This window comes from Choloepus didactylus, chromosome 18, assembly GCF_015220235.1.
Source record: "Choloepus didactylus isolate mChoDid1 chromosome 18, mChoDid1.pri, whole genome shotgun sequence".
Lineage (NCBI taxonomy): Eukaryota > Metazoa > Chordata > Mammalia > Pilosa > Megalonychidae > Choloepus > Choloepus didactylus.
The window spans coordinates 7,013,648-7,031,892 of NC_051324.1; the positions used below are offsets into that span (position 1 = coordinate 7,013,648).

At 44.4% G+C, this 18,245-nt stretch overlaps 1 protein-coding gene across 8 annotated transcripts in view; it reads right to left on the minus strand.

Moving 5' to 3' along the window:
• Window positions 1–18,245, minus strand: part of DNAH9 (dynein axonemal heavy chain 9) — a 322,619-nt gene that overhangs the window by 158,491 nt on the left and 145,883 nt on the right. For all 8 annotated transcript variants that reach the window (XR_005212602.1, XM_037808448.1, XM_037808450.1 and 5 more), the window contains 3 exons: window positions 14,211–14,385; window positions 9,908–10,081; window positions 8,596–8,803 (listed from right to left, as the gene is read on the minus strand). Coding sequence is in view for 7 of the 8 variants with exons in the window: in XM_037808448.1 (XP_037664376.1) it covers window positions 8,596–8,803; window positions 9,908–10,081; window positions 14,211–14,385 (557 nt within the window). In the remaining variant the exon portion in view is untranslated. The remainder of the gene's footprint in view (window positions 1–8,595; window positions 8,804–9,907; window positions 10,082–14,210; window positions 14,386–18,245) is intronic.

An 18,245-nucleotide genomic window follows, 5' to 3' on the forward strand; every position in this document is an offset into this window, starting at 1 on the left:
AAATTAGGCATTCCCTGTAATTTGGGTTGATTAAACTCTTTATGCTTCTAAGTGATTGTTGAGGAGAAAAGCAGGTCAGTTAGCAAGAAGTGGGCATTGGAGTGCACTGGATTATCTCAAATGGAGGATGTTAGGTTCCGTGGAGAAAGCGAGGATTCCCAAGGGAAGGCAGGCAAGCTGTGGACTCCTTCTGGACCAAGCCCTGCTCCATGCCCTATCTGGGATGGAAGGAAGGGAAGTTCCTCGGTTCCGAGGCAGAACTGGAGGAGCAGAAGTGGATTCATGTTTCTGCAAAAGTGCTGACATTGAAGGGTCTAAACCAATGAGACATAAATAAAAGTGAATTTCTGAATTCTGCGTTGTCATAAACTTATCCAATAATCAAGTCCATCTTCAGGCCCAGGATCCATGTGTGCCATTCGTCCCTGAGCCCCAAAGGGAACGGCTTGTGGTTCAATCTGGGACCACGTGGAGCAGCACAGCTCTCTACCAGGGATGTGTGTTTTAATTCATTTCTTTCCCCCCAAACCATTTTGCTGCCATCTTGCACTGGAAGTGCAAATAATTTTCAAAGTGGTTTCCCATTTGTTATTTCATTTCAAAATATATCTAGATTCTGACCAATTCTCTGTCTTTATTGCTACCATCCTTGTTGATCAGCTCTTTCCTCCCTGGTGGTCTCCCTGCTTTCAGCCCCCCTTAGATATTTTCTCAACACAGTGGACAGAAGTATCCTTGTAAAGCTTAAAACCCTCCAGTGGCATTCTCTCTCACTCGGAGCAATTGCCAGTCTGGCCACTTCGGCAAAACTCGCATGTCCCCTTTGCTCTCCTCCCGACCCCTCACCCTCAGATGCCCCTTTGTCCCTCTGCTCCAGCCACCTGCTCCTGACACCCTTGGCCCGCGCTGCCTTGGGGCCTCTGCTCTGGTTGTCTCCTTTGCCGGGACTCTCTTCTCCCAAATGCCACCATGGTTTGCCCCCTTCCCTCCATCAGACGTTTATTTACTCAAATGCCATTTTCTCAGTAAGGCCTTCCCCGGCACTGTATCTAAAATGAAAATCCTCACCCCACCCCTTATTCTCCATCCCTGTTTCATTTTCTTTCACCAACTGCCACCCTAATATCCTGTATGTTTCACTTATTTATCTTTTTTATTATCTCGCCTTCTCCCCACTAGAATATGAGCACCGGGAGGGCAGGAATTTTTCTTTTGTTCATTGTTGTAATCCCGGCACCTAAAACGTTGCCTAGCATATGTAAGATGCTCATATTAAAACTAAGAATGAACAAAAGAATTTTATTCTTTTTTTTTTTTAGATATTTACGTTTTTTTTTTAGCTTTTATTCTAGTAACATATATAGAACTGAAAATTTTCCTTTTTAACCAAATTCAAATATACAATTTAGTGCTGTTAATTATATTCACAATGTTGTACTACCATCACCACCATCCATTACCTCACCTATCCATGAGACAGGCAAATTAAAAAACAGATTATCCCCATTTTATAATGAAGGAAATAGAGGCTAAGGCAGGTTAAATGCCTTGCTGTAGTTAAAACCCAGGTGCTTAGATACCAATTCCAATATTCCGTCCAAGCCCTCATGTTCCAGCCCTTCTCTGGAGGTCTTCCTGACTGTTCTGGCTCAGTGATTTCTCAGCCTCTGAACTTTATAGCAGTTCATTCATTCACCCACAGAGCACCACTAGGGACGTGGCTGTGTGCTGAGTACCTGACATGCCCAGTATCACTGTCCTCTATCACTTGACATGCTCAGTATCACTGACCCCTATCACTTGACATGCCCAGTATCACTGACTTCTATCACTTGACGTGCTCAGCATCACTGACCCCTATCACTTGACGTGCTCAGTATCACTGACCCCTATCACTTGACGTGCTCAGTATCACTGACCCCTATCACTTGACGTGCTCAGTATCACTGTCCTCTATCACTTGACGTGCCCAGTATCACTGTCCTCTATCACTTGACATGCTCAGTATCACTGACCCCATCACTTGCCATGCCCAGTATCACTGTCTTCTATCACTTGACATGCTCAGTATCACTGTCCTCTATCACTTGGCATGCTCAGTATCACTGACCCCTATCACTTGACATGCTCAGTATCACTGACTTCTGTCACTTGACATGCTCAGTATCACTGACCCCTATCACTTGACATGCTCAGTATCACTGACCCCTATCACTTGACGTGCTCAGTATCACTGTCCTCTATCACTTGACATGCCCAGTATCACTGTCCTCTATCACTTGACGTGCCCAGTATCACTGTCCTCTATCACCTGACGTGCCCAATATCACTGACCCCTATTCACTTGACATGCCCAGTATCACTGTTCTCTATCATTTGACATGCTCAGTATCACTGACCCCTATCACTTGACATGCTCAGTATCACTGTCTTCTATCACTTGACATGCTCAGTATCACTGACTTCTATCACTTGACATGCTCAGTATCACTCCTTCACTCTTTCCTTCCTCCTCTTTCCCCACTTGCCCTCCTTCCCTCCCTCCTTTTCTCCCTCCCTCCCTCTCTCCCTCCCTTCCTTCCTCCTTCCTTCCTATCCTTCCCCCATTCCTTCTTTTCTTCCTTCCCTTCCTTCTAGAAGTTGTTGGGTTACAGAAAAATCATGCCTAAAATACAGGGCTATTATTAAAATCTTGCATTGATGTGGTACATTTGTTAAAATTGATGAAAGCACATTTTTGTAATTGGGTACTATTAACTACAGTCTATGGTTTAACTGGGGTTCACTGGGTTGTGCAGTTTCATGGATTTTTTTTTTTAATTTTTTATTCTAGTAACTCATATACAACTGAAAATTTTCCCTTTTAACCAAATCAAATACACAATTTAGTGCTGTTAATTATGTTCACAATGTTGTACTACCATCACCACTGTCCATTACCTCACCTATTTCTTTTTTCCCTTAACAAATGAGAATGCCAAAACTTAGAGAAACTGTGGGACTTTGTCTGAAGTCATACAGGTGTCAACCAAGGTCTCCAGTCACACAACCATACAGCAAACTACTTAAACATTTCTACAACACGGCTTCTGCCCCTCAGAAATCCCAGTTGGGTGAACTCTTTGCACCATATTTTTGACAGATCATTAGCGATTCATCATGTCTTATTTTGCACTGCGGCATGATTCATGTACCTGTGTTTGAACTATTTTCCTTTCATGCTATTGAAATTTCAGGTGCTTTATACTTTTCAGCTGTATTGTAAGGGCTTTGCACTTATTCTTTCAAAAAGTATCATACTTGGCATGATTTTAAATATAATATATATTCACTATAGAAAAATTTAAAAAGCATGGAAAATCATGATGAAGATGAAAATCTCCCATAATTCTATCATTTAGCAGTAACCACCCCTTTCAATAATTTAGTGTATTTTATTCTAGTTCATTTGTTCTCTTTGCATATATAGCTTTTTCCTTTACACAATCAGAATTATACTGGATATACTGCTTATATGTTCTAAGTTTCATTGAATATATCAACCTCTTCATATGATTCTAAAACATGACTTTAATTGCTGCATTTGGTTCCATATTTTGGATGTATCTTCATTTACAGAATGGTTTCTCTATTGTAAGAAATATGTGTTTTTCTCAACTTCCTTATACTTTGAAACACCCACCACTCCAAGCAGAATGGCTTGCCCCACTAGATAACACATCTTTAATGATTTAACTTTAGTTGGCCTCATCTCCTTTTCAGAAGACTAATTAAGGTAAGTGGAAGAAGGCTGTCTATATGTGATTATGTGAGCCCCATGGTCCTTTGAGATGGAGAGTTTGATTAGATCCTTTAGGGTCCTGTCTAATCTTAAGATGTTAATAAACAGGTTACTGAGATTCATTTTACACAAAGCCTCAGACATCTGAGCTCCTATTCAACTAAAGTAATTAAGTACTCGAGTGTTTGTTGAACGAACAATTGAAATTGCAGTTGTATGGAAAGAGATTCAGGATTAGGAAGAACACAGTCTTTGGCCCTCACCCTTTACACTGCAACTATGAGTCCACAGATGCCAAAACCCAGTTCTTTGCTCCTCTTCTTATTTTTCCAATGTATTCTAACTGTGGGTCACTGCATTTTATGTTCAAAATTACTTAAATTTTCAAAACATCAAAAAGAGTCTTCGGCTATTTGAATAGACATAAAACAGACCAATTAAAATAAAAACTAAAAAGGGATTCCAAAACTATACAGAAGGAGAAGAAACTTATTTGCACCAGTAATTTAGGATGACATAGTTACTGTAATTAAATACAAATTTATTTCACATTTCCCTTCATGACCACTTGCTTAAAAGTTCAAAACTAAATCTGTGTGTAATTACAGTAACCATGTAATCCCAATTTAGTGATGCAAACCTGTCTCTTCTTTTGTATGGAAATTTTTTCCAGGCAATAAATTCTAGGAGGCATATTTCTTGCATACTTACAAGAGGTACAATAGGCTACAAAATGGACAAGGTCTTCAAATGAGATTTTAAAGAAGATATAAAAATAACTTGAAATTATTTTCTATGATGCTAACCCTCAACAAAACCCAAGAGTGGAGCATTAAAGTGGAACTCAATGGAGAATTAGAGCAATGCAACAGGGTTTGAAAAGTTAAGGGATGCTTGGACAAATGGAGAATGAGCACAGACCTCTGCCTCTCTCAACTTGAGATACCAGTGTTATTAAACCATGGCTTGGGCAGGTACTGGAGAGCTGAAGTCAGTTGAAGGCTGAGTTTCCCAATGACTGACTGAAGGGCTGTTTTATTGATCATCAAAGGAAAAGATATCTATGTGCTCTAAATATTTGGGAAAGAGAAGCAAAGTTGACATTCTGTTATGGAAATTAACTTACAGACTTATCAAAATCGAAAGCCGCTATAGCTTGATTAAATTAGGCAGCTTTGCTATTATCTCATTGTGTGACTTTGAGGTGCATCACTTAATTCTCTAAGGCTCGTTTTCTCATCTTGTAAAAATAGGGACAGTTATATGATCTGTGCTGGATACTATTTCCAAACTCCTTCTCTTTAGTCACTTTCCAGCTGGGGTGGTCATGTGACACATAGTTCTCAATAGTAAAGGACAGGCAGAGGTCTATGGGGTTCCTGGAGAGCTATCATTTCTTGACATGAGCACTGCTTCTCTTATTTATCTTTTTTCCATTTGGAATGCAAATGTGATGGCTGGAGCAGCAGCCATTCTGCCACCATGAGGGGGCAGCTAATAGAATAGTAGCTATTTTAGCATTGATATAATTGGGCCATTGAGCCAGTATTATCAACTGCCTACTTCCTTACTTCTTGTTATATGATAAAAAAAATTCCCATTTGTTTACACCACTACAGATTGTCTGCTATACTTGCAGCCAAAAGTATTACTGATAAATTGTCTCACAGGGTTAGGAGGATTATATGAACTAAAGTGTTGTAAAGTCCACAGTACAATGTTTGGCACATTGAAAACATTAAATAAGTGCTAGTCATATGTGTAGGCTACATAAACTACTGAATCTGCAGCCCCCATTTGTATTTAAAAGAAGTTCTGAATCGGTGCCTAGAAATATATGTAATAGAGACTACAGAGATGAATGTAATGAAATACAGAAGAGATGCAGGTATTAGCAAGCAGCTGCTCTTCTATAAAAGAATATCTGATTTTGAATTTGAGGGCTCTCAGGGAGAATGAGCTGCAAAATGTACCTCTGGATACCTCGATGAGTTGACCTGCTGGGTGAAGTCATTGCCCATTTGAAAGCTGGAACCTTCCTTCACCAAACATTATTTTTTGCTTTAGCATGGTTTATGTTAAACTATTCTTTCAAGGAAAAGAGGTTTGCTTGTGTTCCTTTCGTTTTGGCAGTTTAGGCTTTGAAATCTATAATATTTATAGATTCTTAAATTTGAGGAGGATTTTGTTAATATTATTATAATAATAGCTTCCACTTACTAAGCACTTATTGAATGCTAGAATTCATTCTAAGAGTTTTACATATTTTATCTTAGCACTCAGGAATGAAAATAAAAAGCAATTATTGATGTATTCAGCAGCATGGAGGAATTCTCAAATTGTGCTAAGTCAAAGAAGCCAGACCAAAAAAAGAGTATGTATTGTATGATTCCATTATATAAAATTCTAGAAAATGCAAACTAATCTATAGTGACAGAAAGCAGATCAGTGTTTGCCTGGGGGTGGGGAAGAATGGGGAATGGTGGGGGGTGGGGTGGGGAGGGATTACCAAGGGACATGAGAAAACTTTTGGAGGTGATGGGTATATTTATAATTTCAATTGTGGTGACAGTTTCATGAGTGTGTAGGTATTTCAAAAGTTATCAAACTGTACACTTTAAATATGTGCAGTTTAGTTTATATCAATTATAACTTTATAAAAAGTTTTTTAAAAAAGAGAAATGCAAAAACACTATGCTGCCATTCAGCAGGAAAAGGAATAAATGAGCTGTGATTTAGTCACACCTTGGGATTCTCTGCAGCAGTGAAAATGAATGAGTTAGGTCCGCATGTATCAAAACCCACAAACAAAAAATATAACAGTTGATGAGGAAGTTACACTATGATATCATATTTTTAAAATTTAAAGATGTACAATGACACTGTATGTTTTTATGGATGCATATATGTATCCAAAGTGTAAACTTGGAATGACACACATCAATGTTAATACTGTGGTTAACACAGAGCAGAAAGGAGAAGGGATGGGGTGGTGGATGAGCTGTACTTATAATGCTAAGATCCACAGAGAAATGACAAAATGTTAGCATCTGTTAAATCTGGGTGGTGGGTACATGAGCATCTGCTATCTTATTTTCTGTACTTTTCTGCATGTTTGAAATATTGAACAATTTTTTTAAAAAAGCTAAGTAATTTCCCATCCCATTCAGAATCCATTCCCCTTGAGAAGGGCAATTGCTGTGATCAGTTTCTTGTGAATCCTTCTGAAGATAGATTGTAAGTATAATATAAGCATAGATGTGTGTGTGTGTGTGTATGCATGCCATAAAAAGAAGTAAATTTTCATATATCTCCTTCTAAACAAGACACAATTTGGAGCATGAGGTATGCACTGTTCTATATCTTGCTTTTCTCGCTCAACAAAACTTTGGAAGTAGTTCCAACTCAGTACGTACAGAATTTTCTCATTCTTTATAATGGCTGCATAATATTCTGCTATATGGATATAATGATGGATAATAAGGCTTTCTCCCATTTTTGCATTACAAATGCATTATAAATACACATTTTTGCACATGTATCTCGGTATACTACCTGTCCTTTGAAGCAGACTATATCACACTACATTCCATCTTTTCTTAATTATACAAGGTCTTTAGTCCAAACAGCAATAGAAAACTGGGCTGCAAGAAAAGCAATGGGCTCGTGGGCTGGCTGGGATGTTTGGCCTCTTCTCTAAATGATTAGGAAGCAGCTATCTTCTGAGTTCATCTATCTCCTTTTTAAGTTTTCTATTTCCCTCTTGGATACCAGGTTTCTGAATCTCACTTTTGCAAAGGTTGGTAGCAGCCTTTCTCCTGCTATTTTGCTGACTCTAGAGTGTTTCAGGCTCAGAAACCAAATAACCCAGATTTCAGGAATGTGACTACAGTGAGGGGAGGAGCTCCCAGTAAGGGAACCCAGGCAGGCCGGCCCCTGTGGGGCCTGGCTACTCCCTGTGGCGGAATGAATCATGCCCCACACAGAGAGACATGTTCAGGTCCCAACCCCCGGTCCTGTAGCTGTGAGCTCAGATTTAAACGGGATCTTCGAGAATCCTATTAAGATGAAGCCAAATGGAATCAGGGTGGGCCTTAATCCAATATGACCAGAATCCTTTCAAGCAGAGGAAATCTAAACACGGTCAGCAGCAGGAGTGAGGACACAGGATTTGACAGGTGGCCGTGTCACAGAGGCAGCGATTCAGTTATGGATGGCCTGAAAGCCACCAGCTGAGTGCTACAGACTTCAGAGACGTTATGGGCTGCCGACAGGTTGATTTTGGACTTCTAGCTTCCCAAACTAGGAGACAATAAATTCCTGTTATTTAATCCAACCAGTCTGTGGCATTTGTTAGAAGAACCCTGGCAAACTAAGACATCCAATTAGTGTCTGATGTACCTGGTGAGTGTTTGATACTGCAAGACATGATTATTATTATTATTATTATTGTAGTCAAAGTCTCTAGAGAAACTTATGGTGCCCAAAGTCCACCAGCCTGTGCAAACCTCTCAACAGGTTTTCAGTTTTCTTTCTCATTGAGGTGCTGAACTGCTGTGTTGAACAACCTGCCCTAGAGTGATCTACAGGCCGGGGAGGTGTGGGAGAAGGGATGGGAGAAGGGGGCGGTGCTGGGGGGATGGAGCAGGGGGACAGAGGTGCTGTGGAGGAAAGAAGACGGGAGCACGACAGGAAACGCACAGACCCAGGGGACGGGGGCGGAGGCGGTCAGGACAAGCAGGGACCAGGCACCCTGTCCCCTCCGAGGCAGGTGCTGTGGCCACCCAGGCGCCCTGCCTGCCCGGGGCTCTCACCCTGAAGCATTAAGGATGTGGTGTAGTAGTTGAACGGCACGTTCTTCACCAGGCATTCCTCCGGGTCCAGGCTGGCCAGCCGAGCTCCCACCAGGACCGACTTGCCCGTGCCGGCCGTCCCCACCAGCATGACAGGCCGTCGCCGCTCCATGAGCCGCTCCATGAAGTAGCACACTCGGATGGTCTCGCTGGTGTGCACCAAACAAGCCTGGAATGGGAACACAGTGAGTGTGCCGGGAGCTTGTGGGAGAAACAGAGGCACCACAAAATGTTCCAGATCATTCCAGAAGAGGGAATTCTGTCACGGTGGATCTCACCACCCTCATCGGGAGTGTCCCCTTGATATCTATGGTCAGAGGAGCTGTGGGACATTATTACCTTATCCAGTGAGTCCAACCCATAAACCCAGTCTTGGGGCTCCCAGCAGTTGGGTACAGAGCATCCCCTTCCTCTACCTAATTGTCCCTCCTGTGGCTCCTCTAATGTATTTTAAAAAATTTTTTATTGTAAGAACATATATGCAACTCAGACATTCCCACTGTAAGCACTTTAGAGTATAAGTTCAGTAGTACTAATTACCTTCACAATATGGGGCTAACATCACCACCCTCCGTTACTCAACTTCGTCACCACCTCAAACAGAAACTCTGTACCATGAAGCAATAACTCTCCATTTCCCTCCCCCACCCAGCCCCTGGTGACCTCGAATCTACTCTCCGTCTCTTTGAAATCTGCTTCTTCTAAGCATTTCATAGAAGCAAGCTCATATGATATCTGTCTGTTTGTATCTGGCTTATTGCACTCAACATGACGTCTTCAAGGTTCATACATGTTGTCGCATGTTTCAGAACTTCGTTCCTTTTAAGGCTGAATAATATTTCATTGTATGTATGTACCACATTTTGTATATCCATTTCTTTGTCGATGGGCACTTGGGTTGCTTTCCATCTTTTGGCTGTCATGAATAATACTATGAACGGAGGTGTATAAATATCTCTTTGAGTCCCTACTTGCAATTCTTTTGAATAATGTATTTTGGAATATTCTGTCCCTGTTCTCTCCTTCCCCCTTCCTTTAGGATGTCTGCTGAGACTAATATCAGGTTTCCTAGCCTTTGGAGGATCTTGTGACTTCATTAAAACTATAATTTACTCGAAAAAGATGTGTAGCTGGGGGACTACCAGTTCCTAGACAGGCCAGAACCTTCGGAGACTGACACGGCTACTGCTCAAGAGCAGCTGCATATTGCTCGGGGGATGGGGGTGAGGGGGAAGGCAATGGCTTGTCCCCAGCCACCCTCGGCCACACTCACCTGCAAAGGCATGTCTGGGTCAAATTCAAACTTGGGGATTAGCTTGGACCAAGGCTCAAATTTCTTGGTCTCCGGGTCTATGTAATAGTCAAAAATGGTTCCCTGGGAAGGAAACTTGACTGTCTTGAACTCAGTCAGCCACCACTTGCTGAACTCTACCCGGTAGTCCACAAGCTGGAAAAAGAAAGCATGTCAGACGTCAAGAAGCCCCAAGGGGTTGAAGGCAGGAGGTGTGGGTGGGGGAGCACAACAGCTCCTGCCTGATGGCCCAGCCCCTCCAGGAAGACCGGTGCTCCCCCGAGGATCAGCCCCTACAAGGCTCCACTTTGTCAAGCTGTCAAAGAAACAGTCCCTGGAGAAGCCCCGAGGACAGCAGGGTGGACGTCAGGAAATTCTCAGATGTCAACACCCTCGTCCCCTGTGCCTCCCCCGGCTCAGGGCCACCTTGAGCAGCTGCAGCTCTGGAGCACACGCAGGGACCTTCCCTGGCCGCGTGGCTGAGCTTCCACGTGGCTCATGGAGTGGGAGGAAGGCCCCTGCAGGGTGTAGGGGCTGGACCGCAGAGGACACTGGGAGCCCATGGCCACGTGGGCCAGTGTGGTCCTGGAAACAGCCCAGCTGCTGTCCTCCACAGGTTCCAGAGACTCTGGGCAATTTCCAGGAGACGGTCAGGGATGGATGGAGGAAAGGGTGGGCATGACTGTGGACACGGGGGCGCAGTGTGCACGAGGGAGAAGAGCCCAGCAGGGGAGTCAGGTTGCCAACCACACGCAGAGCACTTCTTCCTGTGCCTGTTTCCTCATCGGTGACACGAGGGTTCCAGAAAAAATTTCTCAGATTCCTTCAAGGGTTAAAATTCTAAAATACTAGGAGCAGCAGAGGAGACAAAGTGAGACTGGTCTTTACACAGAGAAATGGGTGGAAGTGTATAATGGACGTGTCTACACACTACACATTGGGTCCCTTAGGGAAAGGGCTATGCACCTAGTGTGTGCAAACTGTCTTATTGGGGACGAAACAGAGACACATGCACGCACACACACATACATACCTGCTCACATACTCATACACGTATTCTCACACACACACACTTTCACACATACACACTCACCCTCATACTCACACTCTCACATACACACACTCACCAAATCATGCCCACTGCTACTGGCAGCCCTATGGGGTAGCACACCCACCCTTTGTACACACAGACCTAGGAAAAATCTTGAAAGGGGGAGGAATGTTCCTGGATGGCAGGGCAAAGAGGACCTCAGAGGCTGGACCGACCCGTTGCTGGGCACATGGTGACGAATCTGGACTCTGCAGAAATGACACTCCTCGTTTTGCTGACTATTCAATAAGTAGGACTGAATTAGTTTGCTTTAAAATGAGAATGGAAATTAGGCCCAGGCCCTCAGATAAAGACAGATTTGTTTGCTGCTCTTCCGATTTGCATTCAGATTAAGGGGAGGCTATTACTCCTCGGTATTGTTCTTTCTAATTGAAAACTTCAGAAAAATCCTCGTTTTGAATTCATGGATAAAATTATTGAAGACCTTTAACTTTCTGTTAAAACCAGGTTCATATGGACAGTTGGAGAAGAGGGCTACCTCTAAAAAGAATGAGCTTGGGGGGGTGTCCGTTCACCACACCCAATCTTACCTTGCGCTACATGATCAGTTTGTCAAGCAGGCCACCAGCTGGGTCACGCCTACCCTGTCTCACCCCCCAGTGAGCTGGAGCTTGATCTTCCCTTCTCCTGTAACTGGACACTATAAAGGACACGGCCATCTCTGCGGAGCCAAGGCAATGGCCTTTTCTCAGTTCTGCTCTATGGGCATTGCTTCAGCAACGGACACTAGTAGACTGTTCCCTTCTGAAGTCCCCTCCCCTTGGATTCTGAAAATTCTCTGCTTTCCTCCCTGCCCCTTAACTCTGATGACAGTCAGTCTTAACTGGCATAACGTAGTAGAGTTTGGAATGCAGTTTCACCTCATTTGATCTTTGCAAAGCTCTAAGTTATTTATGCCAGCAAGTTAAAATGATTCCTATTTTATACATGAAAAGACAAAATCACAGAAAGAAGCATATGGTAGAATTGGAAGTGGAATCCAGGTTTTCAGCCTCCCAATCCGGTGCTCTTTCTACCATATGCTCCTGATAGTAATTCCCTGTGATTCCTGCAAAGTATTTAGTCAGGCCCATTCGTTTAACTTGGGTCACCTACTTAGCTATGGGCTCCATTTTGTATTTCTGCTTTGCTTTAATGACAGCTTTTGAAATATAAGCAAGATTGGTGTTCCTGATGTGAGTATTTTGACCAAATCCTTACTTTTCAATTTACAGCCCTATTTTTGGTGTTTAGCTTTAATGCAGGTTGCATATGGGTTTTGGTCATTCCCTGCTGCTGAAAGCTTTCTCCCTTGTCCTCTCCCCATGGGCCAGCATGGCCACCTATGGCTCCAAGTGCTCTGAGGCCCGGGACACCTGGAGGGGAAGCTTTCTAGTGGGCTTTTAAAAAGAGTTGAGTGGGTTTAGATATTTCAGTTCAGGGCTAGAAAAATTGACCAAGCATCTTCATTCTGATACCCCACTGCCTGCTCAGCATCAACATGGGAGAAAAACTCAGCAGTTGTTGTCCGACATTTCAGCAGCCAAAAGGTCAGGCACTGCATTTGTTGGAAAGCAATAAACTGTGCATTCTGGATCTCTGCATTTCAGCGGGATCTCTTCCATCCTGCTGGAATCTTTCCCTCCCTGCTTCAAAGGGGAAAATGTAAACTGCCGAGGAAGTGGTCTATGGAGAAGCTCCAAGGACTGCAGAACAGACAGCATGAAATTCTCTGAAGACAAACTCCCAAACCAGGCACCCCCTGCCTTGGGAGAGTCCCCATTTCCCCCCATCCCTGCCCCCAGCATCTGGCTCTGAGCTCCCCAGAGGCTGTGAGACCTCTTTCTGACTTACGAGCAGCAAAGAACACGGGCAGTGATGGTAGGTAGGGTGGATGTTACAACCAGGGCCTGTGAAAACCGACAAGAAACTAACTGCAAATTCTTATTGTCCTGGCTCATGTCCATTTTGGTTTCCTAGACTATGGCTTTGCCCTGGGAGGCTAAAACATTTTACCTCTCTCCTTGAAAAAGCCCCTCAACCAACCCGACCAGAAAGAGTATATCAAAGCTCTCCAACAACTGCAGCTTGGCTTGATCCCCTGTTGTGGAGACGCACCGTATACCTGCTAAGAAACCGAATATTTTGAGTATTTATGTTAGGATAATATGCATAATAAGCATGTATGTGTGCCAACACTATTTTAAGAGTCTTGCACGTATTCATATAGGGCAATTAGAAGAGTACACATTTGCTCAGTTCTTATAACCATCCTAGACACTGGGTACCACGATCATCATCCTCATCTCCTTTGGACACATGGGGAGAGTACAGTTCAGAGAGGTTAAGTAACTTGCCCAAGGTCCCCCAGCTAATAAGTGGCAGAGTTACAATTCAAACCCAGGCACTACCAACTCCAGAGTCCATGTTCTTAACCACTGTGTGATATTGCCTAAGAGCTTGCAATTCTCAGTTGTGAAAGACTGGCTTGCATAACCTTGACTATGTTGCTTCTAGACAGAATACTTTTTATTTGAAGGGAAATAAGCAAAGAAAAAGGCTGGGACTACATGAAAGGTTAGGGGATAGAATGCCACTTATCCCAAGTTAATCCCTACCAACAAACGGCAGGAGGCCACAGCAAACAATACCAAGAGATAAATTCTCCTTTTATTTCCCACCTCTAAACGCCAGTTAACCTTTGGTGCAACCTTTTCGGACAGCTCTGTGTTTCAGCTTATGTACACATGATGGTGTACGCTGGGCTGGTACAGAGCAGCCCTGTATCATCCTTGTTCTTGAAGATTTTTCCAAGGCTAAAGGGATTCCTTCCACAGAAGCTCGAAAGCACAGGACCATCCTACCTCTCTCTATAAAGTACACATCACCTTGAAAAGTAGATGCACTTACACCAACAGTTATTCAAACACAAACGATGCAACTGCTCCACTCAGATCAGGAGATAAGTTCATTAACTGAAAAAGCAACAGCTCCAACACATACCACAATCCTTCTCACTGCATGAAGCCCTTCTGTGGGGACTGATGTCTCTAGCAGAGCAGTGGGTAGACAGCCATGATGCTTTACAACTGGTTCTGACATTTCACTGTCATATCCGCCAAATCTCTGCTGGGAAATCAGTTTTTGCCAGTTACAGACTAGAGCACGGGTGTTATCATCAGCACATACTCTTACCTGGTCTTGGGCCATTGCTCCGCCAAAAGCCCAGATGGCAGCAAACACGAAGTAAAGTTCATAAATTTCCTTGGGGCAGTCTGCAGGGATGTCCTCCTTGGTCAGAAGACACTCCAGAAGGTGGCACAGCATCTGAACCATGCTCTGCTCTGGGATCGGGATAATCTTCTTAAACCTGCAAAGAGAGATCGGAGAGTGCTCGGGAACACCGTGGACTCTCCATTCTGGAGGGGTGGCTGACCAGCGGGCAAACCTGCTTGGTTTGGGTGGCCTCGTGATGTATCGAGTTCTTTGGGGGGAAGAGGACTGTGGTGATTATTCTCATCAGGTATTCTTGGGTCAACTCCTTTGGAGAGCAGTAAAGACACAGAGTTCTCTGAGGCATTTCCTCTGACACCCGCCCCCTATCCTCTTTCCTTCTCTGAATACCGATGATCCCCCCTCTCAGTCCTTGGGGAATGAGGCAGATACCTCACAGTTTCACTCTTTTACAGTTTCCTCAGTCGTCAACAAGCACCGAAGAGTCAAGCGGGGTGCACTTCTGGGGTTTCTGCTTCCCCTTCACCTCAGAAAATGTCCCTCAAGTCAAACACACCGGAAACATTTTCTCTGGGAGCAGTCTTATCTGGGAGTAGAGTGGGTCGGGGTGATGGTTATCTTACACAATCATGATCACTTAATGGAGTTCCTCGTGTGAAAATATGCCTCCGTATACTCAGTGGAGCTCCTCACCTGGCTTTGCCCTGGCCTGGCCTGGGGTTTACGGTGTTGGCGGAAAGGCAGATATCAAGAGATGCACGACAATCATCCCATGACAAGGGAATAGGCATGCACACATACACACACACGTGCACACACATGCACACACCCACACACAGGCATGCACACGTTTCTCTAAGGGCACTCTCACCACAGCACACACACACACGGTGTACCCCACATACCCACACACGCAACCCCTCCTGCACCCTTGTCCGCATCACCACCTCCCATGGGACGGTGAGCTCTCAGGCCACACAGAAGCATTAGACAAACGCCACCATCAGGTGACACCCCTAAAATTCATTTCCTAGCATTGGGCGTTAGAGTTGCAGAACATTCTGTTTTCCTTGGTGCTCTGTGTTTGTGCCTGTGTTTAAGCTATTTGCAGTCCTTACAACAATGCTGTGAAGTGGTCCAAGAGGACAGGGCTTGGTCCCATTTAAGGGATGAGAAAACTGAATACTCGGTAGACATTCATTCATTTATTCAACACATCTTTGAAACACAATCTTGAAGGGGAACTATCTCAGGCTGAGTTTTGGACTAGACACCAAAACAGTAGGAGCCAACTACCCCTACATTCCAAACTGGGATTCCAGACAACCTAGTAGAACTTGCAACTCTGGCCCCTCACCTTTCCAAGGATATAGGGGGACATGCATTGTTCACTTTAATGGAGAGGCTGGGATATGAGCATACAGGATTTTGGAGATCGCTCTTAGTGTGCACTGAACACACACTCTCACCCCTGACCCCATAGTGAGGACGGGTGATTGCCCTGGTAGAGAGTCTGGGGAATGGGGCTTTGGTGGGACTACTCCAAGCTGGAACATCCTAAAGAGACCTGAGGCTCTAACATTGGAGTGCAGATAGGTGGCTTGCTGGGGCAGCCTGCACTCCAGTTTGCCAAAGCCACGGTGGTGTCAGTATTCCCTGGAATCGAGGTGTGGGCCATGTGCACGTGGGGGTGTTTTATGTGCATGTGGGGGTGTTTTATGTGCTGGCTGGGAGAGCCACCTGCAGCGGTGAGGGGTATGGGTTTTTGTGAGGAGCCATCAGTGACTGATGGAAGGAGAGGCATTTGCTTGCTTTAATGGACCAAGAAAAAGTCCCCCCCAAGAAAGGGTCCCCCCCAAGAAAGGGTCTGATTCAGCAATCTGCCACAGTCAGGCTAACTAAGGCCACACTAGTTCCAAGCAAGTAAGACCTCTCCTGACTCTTTCCTCCTTCTGAACAGACACCCCTTCCCACGGCAGGTGGCGAGCTGCAAGCAGGCCCGAGCTGCAGCAGCAGGGGGACAAGCTCGTTTTCAGTGGAGTTTGACATTACTTTTTCAAATGTACACTTGGACTGACGTGCACACATATGCGTGCCTGTGTGTCGTGATTGTGACCAGAAGTGATCAAATGCTTTTTTATTACTGAAGAGTGACGGCTCTTGACAGAAAAGTCATGGACATTGACCTACATTCCATCCAGGAGCAGGAGGAGGACCAACCACATCGAATGGTTTTGCAGGAACAGTGGGAAATAAAACAGAAGTGCTTTACAATCACCCCTTAGGAGGTCTGCTTGCTCGATATAAAAATTAATATGTGTTGACATCGCACAGCTTCATAGTAGCAAAGCATTACAATACTGTGACAGTATGAAATAGAAGCAAGATTTTGAAGCAAGTGCCTTTGTTACTAACTAGCCGTGATGCCAGGGGACCTCACGGGGCCTCGGCTCCCCTATCTACAGGAAGGACAGTCCTCTTAGGAGCACTGTGAGAGTCAGATGAAATAACACACAGAGCAGGCACTTTACAGAAGGCCAGCTAGTTTGTTTTTCTTGATAATCACAAAATACAGGGTTCAGAGATGTGTGTGTGTGTGTGGGGGGGGGGGTGTCTCTGGATAGACAGATCTACTACAGTGTTAAGAGTCTGCAAAGTGTGTTTCAAAGGCTTGTGCATGCACATGGGCACACGTACACTCACACTCACATACAAATACACAAGAGTTTGGCAACTCTTGCTGTAAATGCCCACAGTGGGAAATAGCCTGAATTTTAGTCCAAACTGGGTGAGTGACTCAGCAAAAGATAAAGAACAGGGATACACTATTCTCCTAAAATGCTCTCCTTCGTGGTATTTTAACTCTTCACCATCCTTGCCTGTTTGGAGCCTGCCCAATTCCAGACTTTCCATGGTGCCAGGACTATTTTTTCCCATTAGATCCTGAGAGCACAGAGCCCCAGGGCCTCCAGGGGCTATATACTTTTCAAAGGTTGAAGTCTGGAAAAATAATTACTGGACCCCAAATATAAAAACTGCAAAATCAAAATTAATACATTTTTAATTAAATATCTAAAAAGATACTATGATGTCGCCTATGCAAGTGCTACTCATCTTTTAGTTGCACAAAATTTATTTTAAGGTGGGTTTCACGAGAGTGGGGCTCTTGAAATTCGAGCGTTCCCGGCCCTCCTGAACCTCCTGCCTGCACTGGGAGGTTCTCCCTCCACTTCCGCCTCCACACTCAACCATATCCCAGGCTTGACAGACTAATAAAGAGATGCCCAGGGGTCATTTTGAGTGCTGAACTCTAATTTCTGCAAGAAACAAATCCTGACCCTAAATTGCGGGAGTGTTCTGGAACCAGTCTTGGATGCCCATTCTTGGCTGTGCTAAGTGGTTGGATGCCAGATTCAAGAATGATGCATCAAATGGAAAAAAAAAAAAAAGTGTAAAATAAAAGAAGGTTCTAAATGCTGGACACATATGATTTTCTTGCTGTAATAAGTATCCTTTTGGTTAAGACCAATTAATCTCCTGTTAAGTGACAGGTAATCGGGGCTTGTTGCTTTTGCTTTCAGCAAACCATAAGGAAAAGTGAACCCACAGCATCCAGAGGGACCTTACTAGCCAAATGATGCTTTATACCTAATCCTGCATTATCTGGGCCGTGAATGTACACAGCCAGGAGCAGGAAGTGACCTCACGTGCCACTGACAGGTGCCATCCTCACCTCTAGATCTGGCCTGTGGATCACTGATAGGAGGGCCAGCTGCTGGTCCCACAGACCAAAGGCTCTGAGTCTCAGGATTGCTGTCTGATATTACAGCCTCCTTTGGAGACCCCCACGTGGCACTCGTGGAAGGCACTCTAAATCTTCCTCTCCTGCACGCACCTCCCTTCTTGCCTGAACTGACAACAGGCATCACTTGGGCATCCTTCACGTGTGATCCCCTCTGCCATCTGCTCTATCTGGAGGGGGACGCTTCGGGGACA